Source organism: Danio rerio, chromosome 18, assembly GCF_052040795.2.
Source record: "Danio rerio strain M-AB ecotype USA chromosome 18, GRCz13ab, whole genome shotgun sequence".
NCBI lineage: Eukaryota > Metazoa > Chordata > Actinopteri > Cypriniformes > Danionidae > Danio > Danio rerio.
The window spans coordinates 17,408,136-17,434,868 of NC_141038.1; the positions used below are offsets into that span (position 1 = coordinate 17,408,136).

Consider the following 26,733-nt stretch of genomic DNA (forward strand, 5'->3'; position numbering starts at 1 on the left):
AAAGTCAGGGAATATGTCGTTAGATAAAGACAACAGGATGAATGAAATATCACGTTTAATAAATATAGTGAGATTAGATCCAGCGGGAGATGCTTAATCAGAAGTCCGACTAGCAGAGCTCTCATCTGGGTAGATGGGCTCCAGCGATTGCCAAAGTGTGTGTGTGTGGTCACGTGATGTGCGTTTTCAGCGTTTTGGTGTGGACGGAGAGCAGTTCAGAAACGCTGGGTAAAACGCGAGTGTGGACGCGGATCGTTTTCATTCTAAAACGCCGTTTTAAAACTAAAACGCACTAGTGTAAACGGGGCCATAGTTTGCATAACAAATGTAAATGTTTTCATCGTTTACAAACATTCAAGCAGTCTTAAAGGTTTATCAATTGCTTCTGTTGAACACAGAGGAAGGTATACTGAAGAATGTTGGAAAAAAGCAGCCATTGACCTTCATAATAGGAACAAACATAGTATAGAAATCAATAGCAGTTTTTTTCAAGAATTCTTCAGGATATCTTCCTTTTCATTCTTTACAAGAAAGAAACTCAAATAGGTTTGGAACATGTGGAGTATGAGTAAATCATGACAGAATTTTTGGGTGAACTATCTTTTAATCAGCCACCATTGACTTCAATACTAATACATGTGTACTTTTTCTAACAGGAGTACATAGCCAAGAACTTCTCAATCATGCAGGCTCAGATTGGCTATGAAATCTTGGCTGAAGACACGATCACTGCTCTCCTGCACAACAACCGAAAGCTGTTAGAGAAGCACATCACGGCACGTGAGATCGAGACATTTGTCAAGCTTCTGCGCAGGAACCGTGAGCCCAGGTCTGACCCAGAGACTTACACATTCACAAGCATTGGTGAGTGTAGAATTCACAGTCAATTGGATGTTTCTTTTACATCTTTTTCACAGGTTTCTGGATTACTTGTCTGACCTGTGCGTGTCCAACAAAACTGCCATTCCCGTCACTCAGGAGCTGATTTGCAAGTTTATGCTAAACCCCACAAATGCGGACATCCTCATTCAGACCAAGTGAGATTTGCTCTGCAGAAGTTGGCTGTATAACAATGAAACCGTACAAAGCTATTATGAAGTGTGATTTTGCATTTGTGTTATTATAAATGAGGAGATCTTCTGTTTCTTTAGACTGATCCAGCACACAGAGACCTCTCTGGAGTCATCTTTACTCCATGATGATGTTGAGGATGAAGAGGTGTGGCTGTACTGGATTGACCACCACAAAGAGCCTCATGGAAAGTCTATTCGCCACCTGGCACAGGATGCCAAGGATGGACAAAAGTTGGACACGGACATCATCACCTATTACAGGTAATGGTAAAACCACAACTGGAGACTTGACTTGAATTTTACTTAACTTTTACTTTACTTAGACACAATGCACTCAATGGAGCTGATGACATCACTGTGTGGGTTAGAGTTAAGGCTGATTTGTACTCCTGCGTCAAGCGTACGCGTATGCTACGGCGCAGTCTACACGTGGATGTATAGCCCCCGCTGTGGCCGTCGGCGTCGCTGACGCACACCTCTCAAATAATGCAACTATACATCGCAACGATGCATAGCGCAAGCTCTGTAATTAATCGGCTTGGTAGCACTGACGAGTGTGGGTGGGACCGAAAGCCACACAAACCTGATTGAGCGAATGTTTACAAGTTTGGAGTCTAGTGAAGGAGGTCCAGATGGAACGTTTTGTTTTGTGTTTACCTCATGGTAAAGTTGTTGCACGTGCACCAGTTCCTACCTCAAAATGAGCGAGTTTGAGCCACTTGTACATTAAGAAGCGTTCAGATAAAACAAAACACCAGCGAAGAAACTTGACACAGGAACATAAACACCTCACTGTCAACTAGCATTTCGAAAGTGTTATTGCAGAGCAACAGAAACAGCGCGTATGAATGCACGTATGAATCAAGTATGAATGCACAGCTACGCATGTTGCTTATGCTGTGGATCACGCCGATCACTAGACACAGAAGTATAAACCAAACTTTAATGGTGGGGTTAGGTGTGTGCATTAAAAGCATTGCATGTAGCTCAGCTTGCAACTGCACCCAGTCTGTATCCTTCTCAAAAAACAACAGTTGCTGTTGCCATTCAAGATATACGTGACTTTTTTTCAGTAGAATAGTTTTCACTTAAATCGCAGTTCTTGGTAGTTGATAAAATGCAAATTAATGACTACCCTCAATTTAAGAGTAATAAAATAAAAGCATGGAAATTAATATTAATACCAGTGGCTCCTGTCACATATTTAATTGTGTTTTTTTAAGTTAACTTTCCAATTTCTTGTTTGTGTTTTATGTTTTCTGAGTACTAAAAGATTGCTGATCATAAATATAGGATCCTTTATTTTTAAAGTATACGATTTTGAGTTAAAACCATTATTTTTGGTTATTTAATTAAAACAAAACAATGGCTTTAAAAAAGCATATACAGGCGAAACTAAATTATTACCAGTGATATTAACCTCTTGTCACATAATCAAGTGTACACTGCCTGTAAAAAACTCTTGATGCCGATGCCAGTTGTAAGAGCAACAAATATCAGCTTGACTTCTAGTTGTTCATCTGGAAAAGTGGCAGAAGGTAGATTTTCAGATGAATGATCTGTTGAACTGCATCTTAATCATCACAAATACTGCAGAAGACCTATTGGAACTCACATGGACTCCAGAGTCTCACAGAAATCAGTCAAGTTTGGTGAAGGAAAAGTCATGGTACGGGGTTGCATTCAGTAAGGGGGGTATTCAAGAGATCTGCAGAGTGGATGGCAACATCAACAGCCTGAGGTATCAAGACATTACAATACAAACCGCACGAGAGAGCAAAGTCTTCAGCAGGATAGCGCTCCTTCTCATATTTCAGCCTCCACATCAAAGTTCCTGAAAGCAAAGAAGGTCAAGGTGCTCCAGGGTTGGCCAGCCCAATCACCAAACATGAACATTATTGAGCATGTCTGGGGTAAGATGGAGGAGGAGGCATTGAAGATGAATCCAAAGAATCTTGATGAACCCTGGGAGTCCTGCAAGAACGCTGTCTTTGCCATTCCAGATGACTTTATTAATCAGTTAATTGAGTCATTGCAGAGATATGTGGATGCAGTTCTCCAAGCTCATATGAGTCCTACACAATATTAATTCTTTTTCTACTGCACCATGACTTCATATTGTATACTGTACATTACTTCTGTTAAGTGACAAGACTTTGTTTAAGCGAAGTCAGACTTTACTTTCCTAATTAAATAATTAAAAATCAAGGCATGATCACATTTCATTTAGGTAAAATAAGCGTAATCTAGAGGCCTTTGCCTTTCATATAAGCCACTTATGATACCAAATGATCAACTAGAAGTCAAGTTATTTGTTGGATTGGCAACAAGACTATTGTCAGGTAGTGTATGTGTACATGTAAAGTACATCACATACATGTGTGTATGTATCATCAGGATCCGTGAATTTTATTTTACATTGTGCCAGTAGCCAATGAATTGCATTTAACAAACCACCAAGAATGATAGTTTTGTTTAAAAATCTTCCAGAATGCTCTTCTGCAGGAAAACAAATTGCCATTATTTTAAAGAGTAAATCATAAGCAAGTATAATGATCATTTTGGGGTCAAATGTCCCTCATTGGAACAATGTTTAGTCAAGTGACCTATTCAATCTTTCACAGGTGTCAACTCAATCTCTTTGCTAAAATGTGCCTGGACCGGCAGTATCTGGCCATCAATCAGATTTCCATTCCGCTACCAGTAGATCTAATCCTGCGATGCATGTTTGATGACTGCCTGCCTTACAACCTGCGTGCCTCTTTTTGTCGTCTAATGCTGCACATGCACGTGGACCGTGACCCGCAGGAGGCCGTGGTGCCTGTTCGTTATGCACGTCTCTGGACCGAAATACCCTCCAAGATCTCTGTCAACGAGTAAGACAAACTCTCTTTGCCAGTTTCACTTTTGAATGTATTTGTCAAACTGCATTGTGTTGTTTGGCTTGACTAAATGTCCATTTGGTGCTCAGGTATGACTATGAGTTCAGAGACACCTCCAGAGAGGAGATGAAGAGAAAGTTTGCACCTACTATGCATTTTGTAGACGAATATCTCAAAGATGTGGTCAGTCAGCCTGATCCATTTGGAGACAGAGAGAAGAACGAACTGACCCTTGAGGTGAGAGATGTTGGGTTTAGTTTGGTTTGGTTAGTGAGGGCTAATTATTAATGTGGATACTAATATTGAAATGGTCTGATGCTGTTTGCTGGATTACTATTTGGCAACACTGTTTCTGAATGTAAAGTGTGTAGTGTAAAGTGTAATGACTCTCAAAGGAATGACTCTGAAGGCCTCTTTACACCTGGTATTAAGATGCATTTCATGTTGATAAGTCGCAAGTGGATGATGCTAAATGCTGGTGTAAAAGGGGTCTAAAAAGTTTTGAACTTTTCTGCATTTTACAACTTTTAGGCGTTTTGAATATCCGTTTCATTACTTCCATTGAGTACGTTTACATGGACACCAATAATCCAATTTTAATAAGATTAAGACAATACTCTGATTAAGAGTCTACCATGTAAACAGCGATTTTTGATTAACTAAATTCAATTAAAATCATAATCAAACTAAACAGATATCGAATGGTTGGATATTGTGTCTAATGTTCAAAATATGGAGAGGATGACTTTTTTTTTAACTACAAATACGTGCAATATTGGAAGAAATGGATTGTGTGCCACTAAAGGACACAGTTCAATTGGATTGATGTCCAAAAAGAGATTAACTCTGGACAAAGCCAAAAGGTATTGTAGAGGCTAGCTGGAGCTTGTCGGCAACTATCACAAATGGGATCAATTTCTGGGTTTATTTTAGATGGTTTAACTTTTGTCCAATAAATTCTGTGTAATAGTTTAAACTGCATCAGTGAATGATGAGCACATATATGTAGTAAGTACACGACGAAGAACTTTTGACCATTTATCGTCTGAAAAAACATGGTTGACATCTGATTGCAGGTCTAATTTTATTTTAGACAAAGATGAGAAATCTGACATTATATTGAATGAGAAAATTGTTTTATTTATGTTGGAGATAGCACCCTTGGAGACTTTTATTTCCAATTTGAAATATTTTTTAATTTAATATTTTAATTTGTATTTTTTTTTCTTTAACTTTTTCTTCATTAAAAAGAAGTAAAAAAAAAAAAATTTTATATATATATATATATATATATATATATATATATATATATATATATATATATATATATATATATATGTATATACACATTTATTTTTTTATTTTAGTGAATCAGACTTGTTAATGTTGGCATGGAAATTGGTGTAGCTAGTAAAATCCTGTTATTCTGCTTCTGTCTGTTTTGAGGTGTATTATGTGTTGTGTTCAGGGATACAGCAGATTGGCAGCATTAGCCTTAACAGAATACTAATGATTGACTCTCTGACACTTTGAATTTTAATGGGTTCCCCTCTGTCTGTCTCTGTCACAGGTGGTCCACCTGGCACGTAACCTGGTCTACTTTGGCTTCTATAGCTTTAATGAGCTGTTGAGCCTCACGCGCACCCTGCTGGCCATTCTGGACATCGTCCAACCCACTTACACATTCATGTCCAAACTCAACAAGGGCCCAGAGGGAGGTGAGGAGACCCTGTTTTTTAAAGTTGTCGTTTTTCCTTTAGTATTGCTGCTTCAGGATTTGTTTTCCAGGATTTTGCGAGTTTGTCCTTGAGGCATTGTAACACTTCAGGCTGTGTTTGTGTAGGTAATAATGTCATGCGCACCATCCACGGTGTGGGTGAGATGGTGACTCAGATGGTGCTGAGCAGAGGCTTGATGATGCCCCACTGTCTGCCCGACGCTCAGCCAATCCACGGCAAGCAGATCTGTCTCCCTGACAACGAGAACGTCATGGTGATGGACACCAAGCTCAGGATTATTGAGATTCTGCAGGTGAAGCCCCTGTAGACTGCTGGAAAGCTATTCAAATGAGATCAATTTATGTGTTATACAACTTAAGTTGTGACGAAAGAAGGTTTTTGATAGGGGTGTGCAGTACTTATAATGCTTTAGTGACGTTCAGGCTGACATTATCAGGTAAATCAATTAGTGTGTATATAGAAAACAAAAAACATCAAGTTTAAAACTATTCACTGCCTGCGGAAACCTGTTTAGATGCCAAATAGTTCAAGTTATAAAAGCAAAAAAAGTTTCCTGTTTGGCTTTTGTTTTTGATATTTATAAAAACAATATAGATGTAGTCATTTTGTATTACACAAGCTGAAATGCTCCTTTTCCAAAAATCAGCTTGAGCGCATGGTTTCTAATGTGAAATATACACTACCGTCAAGGTGGCATTTATTAAATGTAAAAAAAAAAGTTAAATTGTCAAATATGTATTTATTAAACACATATTTGTTACTTATTTATGTAGTTTTAAATGAAATGAGTACTCCAGTCATTATTGTTTTTATTACTTTTACCATTAATGATAATATCAATAATAATAATAATTATTATGAATAATATTAGAGTGATTTCTGAAGGATTAAGTGACTAAAGACTGGAGAAATGAAGCTGAAAATTAATCATTAAAATCACTAAAATAAATTATTCAGTTAAATTATAAACTACTTTTTTTTATAACTACAGTTATTTTAAACCAAATAAGCATGGTTTTTAAAACAGAATTTGAAATTAAAATGTCAATAAATATCTTAACATATTGTTTTGACAGAGAATTGACACTGTGATTTTAATTAAAGTTTGTTTTACTGAAACAAATAATACTTAAATTCATGACAATTATAAAGACCTTATGACAATTATGTTTATGACATATTTATGACAAGTTATGTTGTTTTGGTAATGTGAAGTACATCTGACACAATGTCATCATTGCATTTAAAATGACATCGAGCTAATGACGCTTGCATGAATAAAATGTTCGTTGTAGTTGTGTCATGTCATGTTTGTAAAGGTGTCAGGACAATTTTATGAACAGTTTCTTTAAGTAAATGTTATCAAATATATTTATATTAACCTCATACACCCCAAGAATTTGAGATTATATAAAATATTGTTGTGATTTTTAGACTTTCCTTCTGTATTTCATCTTTCCTTTCATAGTTCATTCTGAATGTGCGTCTGGATTACCGCATCACCTATCTGCTGTCCATTTATAAAAAAGAGTTTGGTGACCATACTTTGGATGCTTCTGCCTCAGTGGCAGAGGTTCCTGTTATGGCAGGTGAAAAGCCTTTTATGATATATGGCAGCATCGAATAATTGTCCTTTGTCTGTGTTTTAATTCTTCTGTGGTCCCTTCCAGAACCAAACATCGAGGACATTGCAGAAAAAGCTGAGAATATGTTTTCAGGAAGGTGAGGAAATGATCACTGGCCTTGTGTTTGTTGGTTTGTGTTTGGTCTCTATAATGCATTTGAACCTGACTCGGTCTAGCTCTGTTTGCTGACTTCGTGTTTTTTTGTGTTCACAGCGCTAAAGAGAGAAGCCCAGTTGACCTCGACGATGAAGGCGGTCAGACATTTCTGCGGGTGCTCATTCACCTCATCATGCAGGACTATCCTCCGCTGGTTTCTGGCTCTCTTCAGCTCATCTTTAAACACTTCAGCCAGAGATCTGAAGTTCTGCAGGCCTTCAAACAGGTCTTGATTTCCCTCATACTACTGACTTCTTCTCAACAACCCAACTATTTGTGCATTTTAACCCTTTCATTTGTACAGGAAATCGGTTTGATCAGTCTTGGCTGGTCCCTAAAGCCGAACTGATTTAATTACATTATTGATGCTATGAAAGGTACCTTACGAACTTGAAAATAGTCAATCTTTCACCACACGTTTCCACCGTGCATATAGCCCATTCATAAAAGAACACAATCTACATAAGTTTTGCACAACTAAAACAAATGAAAAACATACCTGTGTAAAAGAAATACTGCAATCATGGTGTCATCCTTCAGATCCTTCAGTGGTTTTAAATTGCATATTTATCTGCAGCATGCAAAAGCAACTCTGATATTTTTTCAGGAAAGGTTTAGAAAGGTTTTGATTCAGCATTTTTGGCAGAAGGCCTTTCAAAACAATCTTTCTTTTCATGGACTCAAGGCCACGTTTGTATTTCAGAAAGAAGGTCAGGTTGATGCTGAGTTTGCCTGTCACTCTCTGACAGCTGTAGGTGGCTATGCTGCATGTAAACATGTAAATGACAGATCTACCTGCATGAACAGGGTGTGCAGATAAACAAATCTACATTTGTTGACAGTTAACCAATCATAAATTTTAGCCGAACATTATGCCTTACCCATGTTATAAAAATACATATAAATACAGTTGAAGTCAGAATTATTAGCCACCCATTGATTTTCTTTTTAATGTTTCCCAAATAATGTTTAACAGAGCAATGACATCTTCACAGTATGTCTGATAATATTTTTTTCTTCTGGAGAAATACTTGTTTGTTTTATTTCAGCTAGAATAAACAAGTTTTTAAATTTTTAAAAGCCATTTTAAGGACAAAAAATATTAGCCTCTTTAAGCTATATATATATTTTTGATAATCTACAGAACAAACCATCATTATCCCACAAAGTTTTGGAAAATCATCGAAAACAGATATCTGTATACTTGAATATAGGTTGTTTACTTCTTTGCTGTGCTTGGCCAATCACATACTCTCACATTATTAGCGCGGTGTAAGCATTATCTAAATCAATTTTACATAGATGTAATATAAATTGAAACTAAAAAGATTGTTGCATGTTTTACGATATGCTGTAATAAAATTGAACATGCAATTGTTTTTCTTTCAACACGTATATGAAGACATTGCATGAAACATTAGGTCATGAAAGTTTACTTGAAAGTCTTGGTAAAATCATGGAAAAGTCATGGAATTTTAGTAGTAACAATGTGTATGAACCCTGCCTTTAAAACAATTATTCTAAATGATAGTCATGATTGGGGGTGTATTTAGTACTTGCGTGTTAAAGGGTTAAATATTGCTTTAAAAAGCCCTATATGAAAACACCAATGTGAGCATAAAATATTAAAATGTGCATAAAAATGTGCACTCAGTCTTTGATAGGAAAAAAGATGATAGAAACCAATTTGCTAAATTATTTGCTTGATGCAAACTAAAAAGTTGTGATTTTTTTGATCAGCAGATGATTTGATTGGATGACTAACATGTGAACCAATCTCCACTTACACATCTCAAATGTTTTAACTTTTAATCATATTTTATGTTTTAATAATACTTACAAATGTGAAGACCTAAGCAAGAGTTTATCCTCAAAACAATTTTGTATAGTTACATCCTAGAACTGATTTACACTATCATTTTCACAAATATCAAGCAAACACCTTCAAACACAAGATAATACGCAAGCGCGATAATGAAGTGCTATGTTAATGCTATGTGCTATGATAGTGAAGTTACTATGGAGGAAAGAAGAGCTAACGTTGCCTTTATATGGCTAGTTTTACCAGGAAGTGAGGATTTTTTGTTCTCTTGAACATGTTACGGATACTGTTTTATTCGCTTATGTTAAATGAAATATTTGAATTTTGTGCATGATGTAAATTTACAACTTTAGATGGAAACATAGCTAGTGTATTGAGGGTCTGGTGAACAGTTTTGATGAGAATCATTGGATGCTGATCTTGGTTCTGCAGGTCCAGTTGCTGGTTTCTGAGGAGGATGTGGAGAATTATAAGAAGATTAAAGCGAGCCTAGATCAGCTGCGTCTGACAGTGGAGAAATCAGAGCTGTGGGTGGAGAAGAGCGGTGGTTACGGCAGTGAGGATTTGACTGAGAATCAAAACAAAGAGCAGAATTCAGAGGTGAATACATCAGGAAAATACTCTGCCATTAATTTATAATTTAGCAGATTTGCTTTTTTGCCTCAGTGTATTATTTTACATCTTTTGTATGACTGATATGGTTGGTTGAATAATAATTAGGCCCTTATAATTTAATATTAACTAACATTATTGCACAATTCTTTGTAATTGTTTTGTTATTGTTATATCAAAAGCAGACAAATTACGTTGTTGTTAAAACTAAACTTTTGAAATCATATACATTTGAAATAAAATGTAAATGCAATATAAAGTAAAGTAACTTCGCTCACTTGTTATCCGACAGCTTAGTCCATGATTTATCAGGGGTCTCCACAACGGAATGAACTACTAATTACTCTGGCATATGTTTTATTCAGTGGGTGCCCTTCCAGCCATAACGACTCGACTTTTAACATTTTTACAACTACTGTATTTTATTTCATTCTGTTGTCAAAGCAACATTTCTAATTGTATTACAATTTAGGTGAAATATGTTGAGTACAGTCAATTAGAATTAATTTATTAGTTGAAAGTCGAAATGATATATCTATGCAATGTGATATTATTATGAGAACATGAAATATAACTATGTAAAATTTCCTAAAAAATGTCTGGAGCACTTAACAAAAGTACCAAACTTAAAACAGATTCATTAATAAAAATTAATTATATTAATAAAAACACCTAAATAACTCTAAAATGTCATTAAAACACAAATGCAGTGGATCTGCGCATGTTTTCAGACTCTTAAATCTATGTCAGTATTCATCATAGAAAATCAATATCTGTTGTGACATCTGACATCTTTTACAGGAAGCGGGTATCTTGAGCCCAGTACAGGATGGCAACAGTAAACCTCAAATAGACAGCAACAAAGCCAACAATTACAAGATAGTTAAAGAGGTGGGAACTTTTTTTGTGCTACATTTTCTGAAAAAGCACATCAAAAGACTACTAAACAGTAATGCTAATATCTGCAGGTACAGCAGATGAATCTCTGTGTGTAATTCCTGTTTTGTGATGTTGTATGTGTTGTGTCAGATCCTGCTGAGTCTCAGTAAACTCTGCTCTCCTGCTAAGAAGACTCGCGTGCAGCAGCAGCGGTTGCTGAAGAACATGGGGGCTCACACTGTGGTGCTGGACCTGCTGCAGATCCCCTATGAGAAGGTGAAGAGATGCTGGTTCTGCAGTGCTCAAAGGATTAATTCAGTCTTTGATGGATTAACAAATCTGATAGTTTGGGCATGAATTCAGAACAAAAGTCTTGTCGCCTAATCTAGTTTTAGGAACAGCAAATAATAACTCGACTTCTAGCCCATCAATTGGTATTGGGCAAAGGCAAAGGCCCCTAGGTTACGCTTATTTTACTAACATAAAATATATTCATGTCTTGATTTTTAATTATTTAATTAGGACAGTAAAGTCTGACTTTGCTGAGACAAAAGTCTAGTTGCTTAACAGAAATAATGTACAGTATAGAATATAACGTCATGGTGCAAGGGCAAAAGAATTAGTACTGTGTGTGACTCCCATGAGATTGGAGGACTGCATTTTTTTGCCCTCTCCTGTGGTTTGTAATGTAATGGGCAGCACAAATGTCTTTATACCTCAAGCTGTTGATGTTGCCATCCACTCTGCAGATCTCATATGCCCTCATACTAAATGTAATCCCAAACCATGATTTTTCCTTCACCAAACTTCACTTGTTTCTGTGAGAATCTTGGGTCCATGTGAGTTCCAATAGTCTTCTGCAGTATTTGTGATGATTGGGATGCAGTTCAACAGATCATTCATCTGAAACATGTACCTTCTGCCACTTTTCCATATAATAAACTAGAAGTCAAGTTATTATTTGTTGCTCTTAAAACTGGGATTAACGACAAGACTTTTGTCAGGTAGTGTACAGGTTTGGATCACGTGAAGAGCAAGTAATAGGTGATAAAGTTTACAGGAAAAGTGAGGATGAACTGTCCTCTTAAGCTGTGTTCACCCTAGCTGCATTTACATTAACTTCCATACTGTGCCAAGTGAAACTGTCTAATGGAAGAAAAAATAAATCTATGCAAATTCCAGTCACATCAGGCAGACAAACGGATATCAGTTTCAAACCACAGGAAAAAAAAATATCAGATTTTTTTTATCTTGCTGTCTAAATATGATCTCATTTAAATGAGATATGCATTAAAATAGAATTTTTATCTGGCAGTCATAATAAGGCTCATGTTGTTCTAAACTCATAAGGCTTTATCATTTTTGGTAAAAAATTGTTGCCTTTTTAATCAAATGTGAAAAATTTTAGTTTCTCCATTGAAAATCTAACAATAAAACACATTTTTGTGCTGAACTGAGTATCGTTATAAATAAAGTTTATTTATAAACTTATTTCAATAGGATCACTTGCTTATGATTGTCCACAGCCGGTCCAGCATTAGCTAACACATGATTCACCAATCAGACGATTCCTAACTCACTATAAATAACCAGAGTTTCTTATCTCAGTATCTTTGTCTTGAAGAATCCCCCCTACTCCTTCTACTTTCTAGATTGGACGACATGGTGGCAAGGTAAATAGCACTGTTGCCTCACAGCAGGAATGTCACTGGTGAACTAGTCAACATATATGTGCGGTTTGCTTGTTCTCCCCATGCTCAAGTGAGTTTCCCCCAGGTTCTCTGGTTTCTTTTTACAGTCTAAAAACATGCAACCTACGTAAAGTTAACATTCTGATTTGGCATCACAGTCAAGCTCTTAGTGAGTTGTATATCTCTCTATAGTTATCCTAAACATGTCAGTAGCCAGAAACGAGTCAGGGCAGTTTATCAAGATCTACCTGAGCTAAAACTCCCCTCTCACCCTGCTAATGGGAGGGAGCTCAGGGCTCGATTATCTTATGAGCTCAGGGCTATCTACCGGGACAACATGCCAAACAAGCTTTATTATCCATCATCAGCAAAATGTGAACTTTTTATTTATTTATTTATTTTTTTTTTTTTGTGGTGAAATGGCTGTTGTACTGACAATAAAACTCTTCTTCATCATCAGGGGGACGAAAAAATGGATGAGATCATGACTTTAGCCCACACTTTCCTTCAGTATTTCTGCAAAGACAACGTTCAAAACCAGGCGCTGCTACACAAACATCTCAACCTCTTCCTCACACCAGGGGTGCGTTTTATTTATATTTACATGTATGCATTATCCAAAGCGACTTATTTTTACATTTAGGGTACATATTTCATCAATTGTTGCTTTATGTAGGAATTGAACCCACAACCTTGGCATTGCTAGCGCCATGCTCTGTTATTTTGCTACAGCAGTCATTTGAGCTGATCAATTATTGAACACTGTTAATGAGCATTACACGTCCTTGAAATGAATAATATATTTGTTTGGTTTTCATAGGGGATTCTGATCGTGTTTGGTTTGATATTTGTCTTTGCAGCTTTTGGAGGCAAAGACCATGTGCTACATCTTCATGAACAACTATCACCTGTGCAATGAGATCAGTGACCGCGTGGTGCATCACTTCGTGCACTGCATTGAAACTCACGGCCGCCATGTTCAGTACCTGCGCTTTCTGCAGACCATTGTTAAAGCCGATGGCAAGTACGTGAAGGAATGTCAGTGCAAAGTCATGAACGAGGTGAGAAGGATATTTAGTTTGAAATGCACATAATTTTATTAACTTTTGCAGTATCCGTAATGCACAGTTTAAGATTTTGTAAAAATATTATTATAATAATAATGGGCTATATGCAGAGCTAGTGTTTTTTTAGCCAATCCTGATCTTCTGGTGAAAGCTTTATGCAACTGTTTTCAACTTCATAAGGTTTCCTTTTTAAGCATTTATTTGGTTGTTAAAGCATAAAAAGAGATGAAAACCCGTTTAAATGCAGGCGCCGTCAGTAGCAGCAGGCTAGTGGAGAAACTCTGTTTAAAATTCTGGAATAAAATTAATTTCCATATTTTAATGACATGGTGTGGAAAAATATAATTTAACGCTGTGCTTCTTGTCTGGTCTTCATACCAACTTTATATCGGATCGCAGCCAGACAATAAAGATTGTTATTTTTTTATTTATTTATAAATTTTTTATAATCAGATCTTAAATGCGGATGACAATTAACCGGAAACCCTGGGGCTGGCTGACTTAAATTAAAAGTCTGTGTGCATATACCCCATTGCAATTATTATATAAATGATATGATAGACAAATGCAAATGAAAGTTATCAACACATTTTAAGGACATTTGTTGTACTGTTAGTATTCTGAAATATATTCACTTACAATAATAAAATTATTAATTTTAAATCAAAATTGGCTAAATGATAGCGTTTAGTAAATACCTTTTTATTTATATATGTGGAAAAATAAATTGATTATTGTGCAATAATATTAATATATATTAATATTAATAAAATTTTAATATAGAGATTTTTGTGTGTGTGTGTGTGTGTGTGTGTGTGTGTGTGTGTGTCTGTCTGTGTGTGTCTGTGTGTGTGTGTGTGTGTGTGTGTGTGTGTGTGTGTGTGTGTGTGTGTCTGTGTCTGTGTCTGTGTCTGTGTCTGTGTGTGTGTCTCTGTGTGTCTGTGTGTATGGATGGGTGGATGGTTGAATAAATTATTAATAATTAAATGATGAAGACAAGTGAAAAAATATTATTTAATAATTTTTTTCAATACATTTAAGAGATAGATAGATAGATAGATAGATAGATAGATAGATAGATAGATAGATAGATAGATAGATAGATAGATAGATTAATAATTTAATTATTGTTAACAATAATTAAATTAATAATAATAATATAACAATAACTGAAGAATGAAGACAAATTAATAAATATGAATTAAGTTGTTTTTTTCAATACAGTTGAAATGGATAGATGGATTGATTGATGAATACTTGAATTATTGATAATAATTAAATAATGAATAATTGAATTAATAATAATAATAATAATAATAGCAATAACTGAAGAATGAAGACTTAATAGTTAAGTGATTTTTTTTCAATACATTTGAAGTGAATGGATGGATAAATAGAGACATGGATGAATAATTGAATTATTATTAATAAGAATAGTTGAATTATTATTAATAATTGAATAATAAATAATTTAAATAATAATAATTACAATACTTGAACAATGAAGATTTTACTAAATTTGACCTTAATGCATTAATGGATGGAAAGATAGATTTTTATATATTATTTAGTTATTTTCTATTTTATGATTTAAAAATACTTTAAATTTTTTTTTATTTTTGTTTTAAGTTCTCTTAAAACATATATTTTCTCCTATAATACATTTTTAGAATATCTTAATTTTTATTATTTCCCCAGTCAACTAACTGACCTCAGACATTGTCTAAAGAAGTAAATGAGCCTGTGTGTTGTTTTTGTGCTGTAGCTGGTGAATGGTGGAGAAGACGTGCTGGTGTTTTATAATGACCGAGCCTCGTTCCCTGCTCTGCAAAGCATGATGTGTTCAGGGCTGGATGAGACGGGGGCTCTGATGTATCACATCACCCTGGTGGAGCTGCTGGCCGCCTGCACTGAGGGCAAGAACGTGGACACTGAGCTCAAGTGCAATTCGCTCCTGCCGCTCGACGACATCGTCAATGTGGTCACGTATGACGGCTGCACTCCTGAGGTGACTCAACAATTTGAGAATATGTGAATAAATAAATAGTTGTTGTTTACTAAAGACAAATTTAGGTTCTTAAAAAAAGAAATCAATTTATTTCAATAAAATCATATAGCCCATTTATTGTGTATGGCCATACACCCAAATCGCTTCACAATCATGAGGGGGGGTCCCTCCACACGATCACCACCGTTCAGCATCCACTTGGATGATGCAACGGCAGCCGCTGGACAACGGTGCCAGTGCGCTCACCACACACCAGCTATAGGTAGAGTGGAGAGACAGTCAATTCGGTGGAAAGGGATGATTGGGAGGCCATGATGGGTAAGGGTTGAAGCCCTACTCTTTTACAAGAAGTGCCATGGGATTTTCAATGACCACAGAGAGTTAAGACCTCAGTTTAACGTCTCATCCAAAAGACGGCGCTCTCTGAAAGTAGTGTCCACTTCACTTTACTGAGGCATTAGGACTCACATAGACCGCAGGTTGAGTGCCCCCTGCTGGCCTCACTAACACCACTTCCAACAGCAACCTAGTTCTTGGGCTGCCGGGTGAAATGACTGTGGCTGTGGTTATTCAGCAAGGAGTCATGAGAATTGACAGTGAAGACTTTTAAATTGTTATAAAAGTCTTCTATTTTGAAGTAATGCAGCTGTTTTGTGTGTTTCATTCATTCATTCATTCATTCATGCATTCATTCATTTTTTCTGCCTTTCCCGGGGCTGGGTCATGGGGGCAGCAGTCTTAGGTGAAAACCCCAATCTTCCCTCTCCCCAGACATTTCCTCTAGCTCCTCCGGGGGGATCCCGAGGTGTTCCTAGGCAGGCCGAGAGACATACTCCCTCCAGCTTGTCCTGTGTCTTCCCTAAGGCCTCCTCCCGGTGGGACATGCCTGCAACACCTCCCTCGATAGGTTTTCTGGAGGCATCCGAAACAGATGCTTGAGCCACCTCAGCTGACTTCTTTCGATGTGGAGGGACACAAGCTCTACTCCGAGCTCCTCCCGGGTGACAGAGCTACTCACCCTATCTATAAGAGTGCACCCTGCCACCCTGCAAGGAAAACTCATTGCAGTTGTATCCGAGACCTTGTCCTTTCGGTCATGACCCAAAGCTCATGACCATAGGTGAGAGTAGGGACGTAGATTGACTGGTAAATCGAGAGCTTTATCTTTCGGCTCAGATCTTTGTTTACCACAACGGACTGATACATCGACCGCATTACTGCTGCCGCTGCACTAATCCGCCTGTCAATCTCATGTTCCATCCTTCCCTCACTCGTGAACAAAATCGCAAGATACTTGAACTCCTCCACCTAGGGGTAAGGACTTTCCTTTTACCTGGAGATGGCTAACCCCCTTTTTCCGGGGGAGCACCAGACCCTTTCATTAGAAAAATATTCACGTATGCATTAAAACTTTTAAAATGTTACTTGTCAATCTAGCTATAACTGTATGAAAAAACCCTTATTAATCATAAATAACAGAAAACTATTAATTAATGATTATTTCTAACAATGTATAACATGGTTTTTAACTATACATCCATAAAGCACAATAAAACTTCAAGTTGCATCTCTTTTTTTGATCTCTGCTCTCAAATATTTTACAGGTGAAAATAGCCTATGTAAATTTCGTCAACCACTGCTATGTTGACACTGAGGTGGAGATGAAGGAGATCTACACCAGCGATCACATTTGGAACCTCTTTGACAGTTTCCTGGTAGACATGGCCACTGTGAGTTTAACCACTTCTCCAGTTCCCTCCCTCGCAATCTGAGCCATAATGTACAGGTCAAATTGTTCATCTGTGACTGATCTGTGCTTTATGTGGGTGCTGAACATCCTAATCACTGATGATGATGATGATTTTTTTTTGTTGTTGTTGTAGGTGTCTATTGGCCCCACAGACAGGAAAAATGCTGACACAAGCCTTGAAAAATACGTCACTGATACCATCATGGCCATTGTCAAGGGCTTTTTTGGCTCCCAGTTTTCTGTCAGCAACTCTAAACTGCAGGTAGAGCCAGAAAGTTCAATGACGTGGAGATGCATTTGTCTTCTATGAATCACTCTTATTGTTGTGTTGCTCATGCTGGTTGATTGTGAATTGCTTTTATTATTTTTACCTTCAGGCTCATCAAGCGACTTTTATAAAGTTGCTGCAGTCGGCCTGTAGACTATATAACTGCACATGGCTCAACTCCCTACAGAAGACCAACATTGAGGGCTGCATCAAAACACTTGCTGACGTTGGTGGGTTTGATGACTGGTAGAATTGTATCTTAAGTATATAATGAAGGATTTGGTTTACAGGTTAAAGTTAAAGTGTTTTAATTAATTAAAATATTTGCCAGTTTAGCCATAACTATGCAAATTAAGTGGACTTTTTGTTGAATTTAAAAATGTTTATGTACACTCACCGGCCACTTTATTAGGTACACATTACTAGTACCAGGTTGGACCCACTTTGCCTTCAGAACGTCCATAATCCTTCGTGGCATAGATTCAACAAGGTACTGAAAATATTTCTTAGAGATTTTGGTCCATGTTGGCATGATAGCATCATGCGGTTGCTGCCGATTTGTCAGCTGCACATCCATGATGGTACTAATGGGCTCAAAGTGTGCCAAGAAGATATCCCCCACACCATTTCACCACCACCACTAGCCTTCAATTGTCCAGTTTTGTTGAGCCTGTGTGTACTGTAGCCTCAGTTTCCTTTTCTTAGCTGACAGGTGTGGCACCCGGTGTGTTCTTCTGCTGTTGTAGCCCACCCGCCTCGAGGTTGGATGTGTTGTGCGTTCAGAGATGCTCTTCTGCATACTTCGGTTGCAATGAGTGATTATTTGAGTTACTGTTGCCTTTCTATCAGCTCCAACCAGTCTGGCCATTTGACCTCCTTTAACCTTTTGGATCAACAAGGCATTTGCGCCCACAGAATTGCCGCTCACTGGATATTTCCTCTTTTTTTAACGGACCATTTTCTGTAAACTGTAGAGATGGTTGTGTGTGAAAATCCCAGTAGAACAACAGTTTCTAAAATACTCAGACACCAACAACCATGCCACATTCAAAGTCACTTAAATCCCCTTTCTTCCACATTCTGATGCTCAGTTTGAACTGCAGCAGATCGTCTTGACCATGTTAACATGCCTTAATTCATTGAGTTGTTGCCATGTGGGTTGCTGTTTAGAAATTTGTCAACGAGCAGTTGAACAGGTGTACCTAATAAAGTGGCCGGTGAGTGTATACAGTATATTGTTAAGGGCAAAATTATTAGCCCCCCATGTGTAATATTTATTCTTTTTCAAATATTTAGGGTAGGGTAAAAGCAGTTTTAAAATTTTTTTAACCCATTTTAAGGTCAAAATTAATAGCCCCCTTAAGCAATATTTTTTTTCGATAGTCTACTACATAACAAACCATCATTACACAATGGCTTCCCTAATTACCCTAGCTTGCCTAGTTAACCCATTTAATCTAGTTAAGTCTTTAAATTGCACTTTAAGCTGAATACTTGTATTTTTAAAAATATCTAGTCAAATATTATGCTCTGTTATCATGGCAAAGATAGATAGAAGGAATCAGTTGTTAAAAATTTGTTATTAAATTTTTATGTTTAGAAATAATTTGTTGCAAAAATGTTCCTTCTGTTAAAAATTTTTTATAAAAAATTATACAGGAAAATTCTACAATCAGTTCTGGCTGTATCTGTATACTGGCCATGCTACTTTAAATAAAAAAAAAAAACATTGCTGTAATGACCTTTTAATTAAATTACAACAGTTATGGAAAAGGAAATTTTTTCAACCTCAATAATTAGTAAAGATGTCCTAATAATAAGTAATTAATTATTCCTAATAAAAAGTAAGACATCCCAATTTGGTGTCTGAAATAAATCAAATGTGCAGGGTGATTGATTTTCATATGTACATATTAAAAGAATATTAAATGCAAGTAATGTTTCAGTTAATATTTGTGAAACAAAAACATAAAAATACTATGGGGTGAAATAATGCTTTATAATCATTCAGCCTATTGAAAATATTTATGTAAATGTGAAATAACATGCATTACTTATTTTGATTACTTAAAAAATAAAATATAATGAAAAAAAAAGAAGAAAAAAAATTCACTATAAATTTCATTCAATTTAACTATACAAAATTGTATGTGACAAATAAAGGCCTGATTTGATTTAATAATAATAAATGCTGTATCTTCAGAAATATCACCACAAAGAGTGAAACATGCTATTAAAAGCGCATTATAAATAAATAAACAAATGTAGAAATTGCTAAACAATGGGATAAGCATTGTGTGATTAAATCAATTGCAGTCAGCTACTTTATGGGAAATTTGTGTATTTATAAGCGCTGTGCTTTTTCTCACTCCTCTCAGCTAAGAGTCGGGCCATTCCTATTCCAGTGGACCTGGATGGTCAGGTCAATGCGCTATCACTGAAGACACACACCAGCATGGTGCAGCGAGCGGTTAAAGACTGGAGGCTGTCAGCCCGTGGACGACCCCGCAAGGAGCCCTTTGGAGCACATGATTACAAGATCATTGAAAAACTACAGGTAAGGTGTCACCTTCTGATACAAAACTGTCACTTTTAAGGCCGAATAGCACTCGACTGACAGATCACGACAAATGGCAACAGACACTTTGTCAGGTTTCATTGAATCAGTGAGTTATCTTTGTCAGCATGTGTTGCCAACTGTAATTTAAAGACTGTCCATCTTGGTTGGCATCAAATCCTCTTTTGGCATTACAAAACTACCAGAGGATTTACAAAAAAAGCACTGGCAATTATAAAAGGTAAACAGTTGTTTTTGTGTCTGAAATGAACCTCTTTCACACAGAATACAATTCAGTGTGCTACTTTTGACTTTTTTTTCAATGTATACATGCTTGATGGACTTGCCTGCATGTTACGCTCGCATGCTGCATCTTTTGAAGTGGGGTGCATATGAGCACAGCGTCTTTTTTTTTAAATTTGAACTTAGAATTAAAAAATTTTACATGCAGTGCTGGTCATTGGTTTAATTTCCAACTAAGGGCTCCAATCAGAAAGCTTGAAGGCAGGCTTTGGAATTATTGGCTGTGTTTTAGGTTTAAAAAAAAAAAAAAAACATTCATGAGCACTACATTACAAAGTTCACCCAAAATTTCCATTTAATATCTTATCAGTACCCCAGAATTTTCATGTTATTAGTTATTTTTTAACGACCAATTTTTTTGTGTTATCGGTCATCAATATCAATTTTTACATTTTAGGATCTCCTGAACTGTTTATACTATCTGTAACATCCCAAATTTTCTTGTTGTCGGTTATCAGTATCGCCCAAAATTCCATGTTATCAGTATCACCCTAAATTTTCAAATTATCGGTTATCAGTATCGCCCCAAAATTGGATGTTATTGGCTATCAGTATCTGCCAAATTTATCTTGCTAGTGGTTATTAGTATCACCCAAATTGTTCATGTTTACTGTTATCATTATCACCCTAAATGTCAATGTTACTGGTTATCAGTATCGCTCTAAATTTTCATGTTATCGGTTATCAGTATCACCCTAAATGTCAATGTTACTGGTTATCAGTATCACTCTAAATTTTCATGTTATCGGTTATCAGTATCACCCTAAATTTTCATATTATCGGTTATCAGTTTCATCCAAAATGTCCTTGTTATTGGTATCCCCCAAAATGTTCATAAAATTGTTATTGGGCAAAATTTCCATGTTATCGTTTATCAGTATCACTCTAAATTGTCATGTTATCGGTTATCAGTATCATCCAAAATTTCAATGTTATCTGTTATCAGTATCACTCTAAATTTTCATGTTATCGGATATCAGTATCACCCAAAATTTCAATGTTATCGGTTATCAGTATCACTCTAAATTTTCATGTTATCAGTTATCGGTATCACCCAAAATTTCAATGTTATCGGTTATCAGTATTACTCTAAATTTTCATGTCAATGATTATCAGTATCACCCTAAATTTTCATATTATCGGTTATGTTTCATCCATATTGTCCATGTTATTGGTATCCCCCAAAATGTTCATAAAATTGTTTGTAATGAAGTTTACGGCCCTTTGGCCGCCGGGAAGAAGGAGGCGGAGAACCGACGGAGCTTTAAAATGATTTATTAATAACAGTGACGGCAGCTCCTCACGGAGACTGCCGTCTCTAAACCAAAACAAACGGACGGCAGCTCCTCACGGATAACTGGGGTTTGGCGCCACAGCACCCGCGAGACCTATATGAGACGGGCCGAGAGAAAAGGAGATGGAAAAAAAAGGAGGAAAGACAGAGTAGACCGAGAAAGGGGAGAGAGGAAAAAGAAAAAAAAAAATTGGGGTTCGGTTCTCCAGACACGCTGCCACTCGGTCCTCCACCAGCTGAGAGATGCGACGACGTGCTGGGAGCCCTGTGGAGGAATCTATCCACCCGTCCGTCTTTTGGCATCCGGCGGCGGTTCTCCTGGCTGGCTGGCGGCATTTCTGGTCTCCTGCTCCGCTCCCGCTTCGGTGGATGGATGCAGGCTCTGGCATCATGGCGGATCGCGGCGACTCCCCCGGGTTCCGTGGGATGGCTCCCTTCAGCTCTTTCCCTTCCGGTGGTGAGCCCCACGTCCCCTGCTCCTCCCCATGCTGGGAGACGGCAGCAGGCAGATCCTTTCCTCGCCAGCCTCAGGCCGCCCCGGCACTCTGGGCAGACGAACGGGTTTCTCCCCCACTCGGGTTAACTCCCGAACACTCGCCCCCTCTCTCAGCGGCGAGGGCATCTGGACAAAGCGTCCCTCCTTCTCCCGGGCTTCGGCACCACTGTAATGAAGTTTACGGCCCTTTGGCCGCCGGGAAGAAGGAGGCGGAGAACCGACGGAGCTTTAAAATGATTTATTAATAACAGTGACGGCAGCTCCTCACGGAGACTGCCGTCTCTAAACCAAAACAAACGGACGGCAGCTCCTCACGGAGACTGCCGTCAAACTGAAAGCAAAAGTAAAATAACATGCCCGGGCCCGGTCCTCTCTCGGCTTCCTCTGCCATCGGTCCTCCTTTTATGGTCCAGAGCTCCTTCCGTGGGATCCGAGGCAGGTGCGCACCGCACGTGTATCCACTCACGCGGTGGCCTCACCCCGTTCCCACGGCTCTCGGCCACGCCCCCTCGCCACATTGTTATTGGGCAAAAATTTCCATGTTATTGGCTATCAGTATTGCCCAAAATTTTCATGTTATCAGTTATCAGTAACACCCACAATTTCCATGTTTTCAGATATCAGAATCACCTACAATTTTTATGTAATCAGTTATCAGCAACACCCACAATTTCCATGTTATCGTTTATCAGTATCACCCAAAATTTTCATATTATATGATGTCCCAAAATGTGAATGTTATCGGTTATCAGTAACACCCTAAATTTTCTTATTGTCGGTTATCAGTATCACCAAAAACTTTCATGTTATCGAATATCAGTATCTCCCAAAAAAAAATTGTTTTTGGTTATGATCATTACCCAGATCTCTTTATTATTATCAGTATCACCCAAAATGTCAGTTATTGCAAATCTGTAGCACCAAAGATTTTCTTATTAACAGTATCACCCATAATATCTATATTATTGTTATCAGTATCGCTCAAGCATTTAATATTTTTGTTTATCAGTTTTTCTCAAAACTTCCATATTATTGGTTTTCAGTATTGCCCCAAACTTCCATATTATCATTTCAGTATTGGCCAAAATGTCCATATCAGTGCATTCTTTGTGCATTCCCAGTTTTTGCCCATTGTCATTTTTTCATTTAGGTGCCATTTTCACCACCAGCTCCTATTAATATCTCATATGGACTTATTGTTATACTATATGTACTCACGTGATTATAGTACTTTTGCATATTAATTTTTTTTTTTTTTTGAGTGTGTTATATTTAATCTGACATCATTTACATGTTTCAGGGGGTCGTTTCGTATCTGGAGGAGCAGTTTAATCCACGAGTTCAGGCAGAGTTTTCAGTATTAGTAGATGTGCTGCACAGCCCAGAGATGCTGTTTCCTGAGTCTGCTCAGCTGCGCACTGAAGACGGAGCCTTCTTATCTAAGTGAGACACACACCTACATCAAACAAATTAAAACCGTGCGTCATCTGCAATGAATATATTAAATGGGTCCAGTGGTAAAAATAGCCACGTATATAGGTATGACATTATAAATTCTTTAGAATTTCTGCTGTACCTCTAAGCGTTTACGTCAACAACATACTTAACTTGGTGTTTATAGCTTTAAAACATGTAAACTGCGATGCAAGTATAATTGAGAATATGGTTCTATTTTTTTATGTGTGTCAGAATTGATTGCTTGGTAATTTAGTGTGTCGGCAGCATCATATATGATCTATAAAATGCATTTGTTGTGAATGTGCCTGGGGTTTGAGTATCTAATTTAAGCAATTACCTGAGACTGTGTAAGATATGCTTCTGGATTACATTTCCTGTTTTATTGTCACATACTTGTCTTAGCTTCTTTTGGACTTACAATTCAATTGATTTTATTTACAGATTCATTTACAGATTTAAAATATGTACGTTTTCTAAAATGTAAACGTTTGCAGACAGTATGTTATGTTAGATTTTTTATGAAATGTAATTTTCATTCTTCATGGATATATTAAATTGATCAAAAGTGGTCATAAAGACTTGTGCTATTACAAAAGGACTCTAAAAGTAATTTTTTTCCACAAAAATCTCCTTTTTATAATGGAAGTTTTGTGTGAAATATTATCTTTTCTCAGGCTCATCAAGCACACCAAGAAACTAATGGAGAAAGAGGAGAAGTTGTGCATCAAGATCCTACAGACTCTGCGAGAGATGCTGGATAGGAGAGAGATGTTTGATGAGAAGGTAAGCACGATGGCAACTTTGATCTAGCCTTTTTTTTTTTTTGCTCTCTCATTTCTATTTTGTCCATGTCTGCTAAGCTTGAAGTGTTCATAAAGTGTACACCATTTATTAAAACAATTTAAATAGTTATGAAATTTTCTCTTAAACGTTTAAGTCATGCAATAATTCGTACTATCACACATGATGGGGTGCGTCTCAATCAGCTCTCTTGTTTAGTAGTCAGTGCATTGATTGGGGCGTTTTTCAGTGCTGTCTCAATTGCAAAATTTGATATTTCACTGAAACTTTGTGCCCTGAAAAGTCCCATTAATGTACCATGAAAATCTGGAATATGCACTAATATGTGCTCTTAATGGATGTGTTAACGGAAAAATATGAAATCTAAATCACGTGATCCAAATCATTAAATGTTATGACAAAAGTGAGCCGGTGTTCTAAAAACAATCAATTATTTACTTGTTTTAACATGAACAAACATGGCTAGGTTACGAAATATCTAGCAATTATCTATAATTGTTTAATATTTGAATGAAACAATCAATTTTACTATAGACTATATTTTTGAAAACTGAGATACTGATGAATAACCTCGGGAGCTGGGCCGTGGATTAAGACACAATCATGGTAGGCAAGGCAAGTTTATTTATACTGTATAGCACATTCCATACACTATGGTAATTCAAAGTGCTTTACATAAACAGGAATAAAAAACAAGTATAAGAAAATAAAATTAAAGATTAAAATGTGTTAAAACTGGCTTTAAAATAAAAAAAAGGAAAAGAAATACATAATAGTGCGATCTGTCGGAAGTAGCACAGTACTCATTCATTAAAGGCGCAGCTAAACAGAGGTGTTTTAAGTCTCGATTTGAATGTGTCTAATGTTGGAGCACATCTGATCATTTCTGGAAGCTGATTCCAGCAGCAGGGCGGGTAGTAGCTGAAGGTGGATTCACTCTGCTTTGACTGAACTCTTGGAATTTCTAATTTATTTGATCCTAAAGATCTGAGTGATGCTTGTATTCAGATCTGTTAGGTTTGTATTCAGTGGGCATATCTGTAATGTGTTGAGGTCCTAGGCTGCGTATTGATTTATAGGCAAGTAATAATACTTTAAACTCTGAATGTGACTGGGAGCCAGTGTAAAGCCATGAACTGTCTTTTTGGGAAGGCCAGTGAGGAATCCATTACAGTAATCCACCTTGCTGGTGATAAAAGCTTGAACAAGTCTCTCTAAGACTTCACTGGAAACAAAGCATCTAGTTCTTGCAATGTTTTTGAGATGATAGTATGCTGATTTACTTACTGCTTTGCTGCTGAAACTCAGATCTAACTTCAGAATCACACCAAGATCCTTGACCTTATTTTTTTTCCTAGTACCGTCTAGCCACTTTCCAGAACAACCTACAGTAGCAACAACAAGAGTATCCTAGCAACCTAAGGGACATCCTAGCAACCTCAAAAATATTCTAGAATCCACAGAATATTCTAGCATCTGCCTTACAATCACACAGAACACCCTAGTAACTGGCTAGTGTAACCCTGCTGATCCTAAACCACCCACCCCGCTCTGAGCTGGGATCAAACTGGCAACCATCTGCATGGGAGTCAGTTGCTCTACCAAGGAGGCTAAAGACCATGATCTCTAGCATCTGCCGCTAGAGCACATTTAGAGGTCAGAGGAGGGAGGTTTACCTGCACAGCACTTCACTAGCTGGCCTCTGCTATACTCACCTCCTTAAACCTCACTCCCATCCGGGGTCACTGCACCAATGTAACTCTGTTGGTCCTACACCACCCAAACCGCTCTGAGCTGGGATCGAAACATTGACCTTTCCCCTCGGAAGTCAATTGACCAAGGAGGCTAAAGACCATGGCCACTAGCGTCTGTCGCTAAAGCACCTTTAGAGGTAAGGAGAGTGAGGTTAACCTTCACAGCACTTCACTATTTGGTCTCTGCTACACTCACCCCCCTAAACCTCATTCCCACCCGGGTCACGGCACCAATGTAACCCCGCTGGTCCTACACCACCTAAACCACTCTGGGCTGGGATTGAAACAGTGACCTTTCCCCACGGGAGTCGGTTGCTCTACCAAGGAGGCTAAATACCTGGCCTCTAGCGTCTGTTGCTAGAGTACTTTTTGAGGTCAGAGGAGTGAGGTTTACCTGCACAGCTCTTCACTTGCTGGCCCCTGCTACACTCACCCCCCTAAACCTCACACCCATTCAGGGTCACGGCAACAATGTAACCCAGCAGCTCCTATACCACT

General features: G+C 37.5%; 1 protein-coding gene and 1 long non-coding RNA gene across 3 annotated transcripts in view; one reads left to right on the forward strand and one right to left on the reverse strand.

Moving 5' to 3' along the window:
- The window catches only part of itpr2 (inositol 1,4,5-trisphosphate receptor, type 2), a 167,294-nt gene that overhangs the window by 43,338 nt on the left and 97,223 nt on the right, over window positions 1-26,733 (forward strand). For both annotated transcript variants that reach the window (XR_015514832.1, XM_087293047.1), the window contains exons 16-37: window positions 657-829; window positions 918-1,037; window positions 1,152-1,334; window positions 3,698-3,949; window positions 4,045-4,192; window positions 5,526-5,673; window positions 5,799-5,986; window positions 7,163-7,283; window positions 7,365-7,416; window positions 7,533-7,701; window positions 9,730-9,897; window positions 10,711-10,800; window positions 10,939-11,064; window positions 12,940-13,062; window positions 13,340-13,540; window positions 15,312-15,554; window positions 17,159-17,284; window positions 17,438-17,566; window positions 17,682-17,802; window positions 19,951-20,129; window positions 23,523-23,665; window positions 24,355-24,463. Coding sequence is in view for 1 of the 2 variants with exons in the window: in XM_087293047.1 (XP_087149173.1) it covers window positions 657-829; window positions 918-1,037; window positions 1,152-1,334; window positions 3,698-3,949; window positions 4,045-4,192; window positions 5,526-5,673; window positions 5,799-5,986; window positions 7,163-7,283; window positions 7,365-7,416; window positions 7,533-7,701; window positions 9,730-9,897; window positions 10,711-10,800; window positions 10,939-11,064; window positions 12,940-13,062; window positions 13,340-13,540; window positions 15,312-15,554; window positions 17,159-17,284; window positions 17,438-17,566; window positions 17,682-17,802; window positions 19,951-20,129; window positions 23,523-23,665; window positions 24,355-24,463 (3,312 nt within the window). In the remaining variant the exon portion in view is untranslated. The remainder of the gene's footprint in view (window positions 1-656; window positions 830-917; window positions 1,038-1,151; window positions 1,335-3,697; window positions 3,950-4,044; window positions 4,193-5,525; window positions 5,674-5,798; window positions 5,987-7,162; window positions 7,284-7,364; window positions 7,417-7,532; window positions 7,702-9,729; window positions 9,898-10,710; window positions 10,801-10,938; window positions 11,065-12,939; window positions 13,063-13,339; window positions 13,541-15,311; window positions 15,555-17,158; window positions 17,285-17,437; window positions 17,567-17,681; window positions 17,803-19,950; window positions 20,130-23,522; window positions 23,666-24,354; window positions 24,464-26,733) is intronic.
- Window positions 21,086-25,224, reverse strand: LOC147839693 (uncharacterized). Its single transcript, XR_015514840.1, has 3 exons — window positions 22,739-25,224; window positions 21,487-21,654; window positions 21,086-21,453 (listed from the first exon to the last, which is right to left on the reverse strand). It is a non-coding gene; the product is annotated as an uncharacterized LOC147839693 (long non-coding RNA).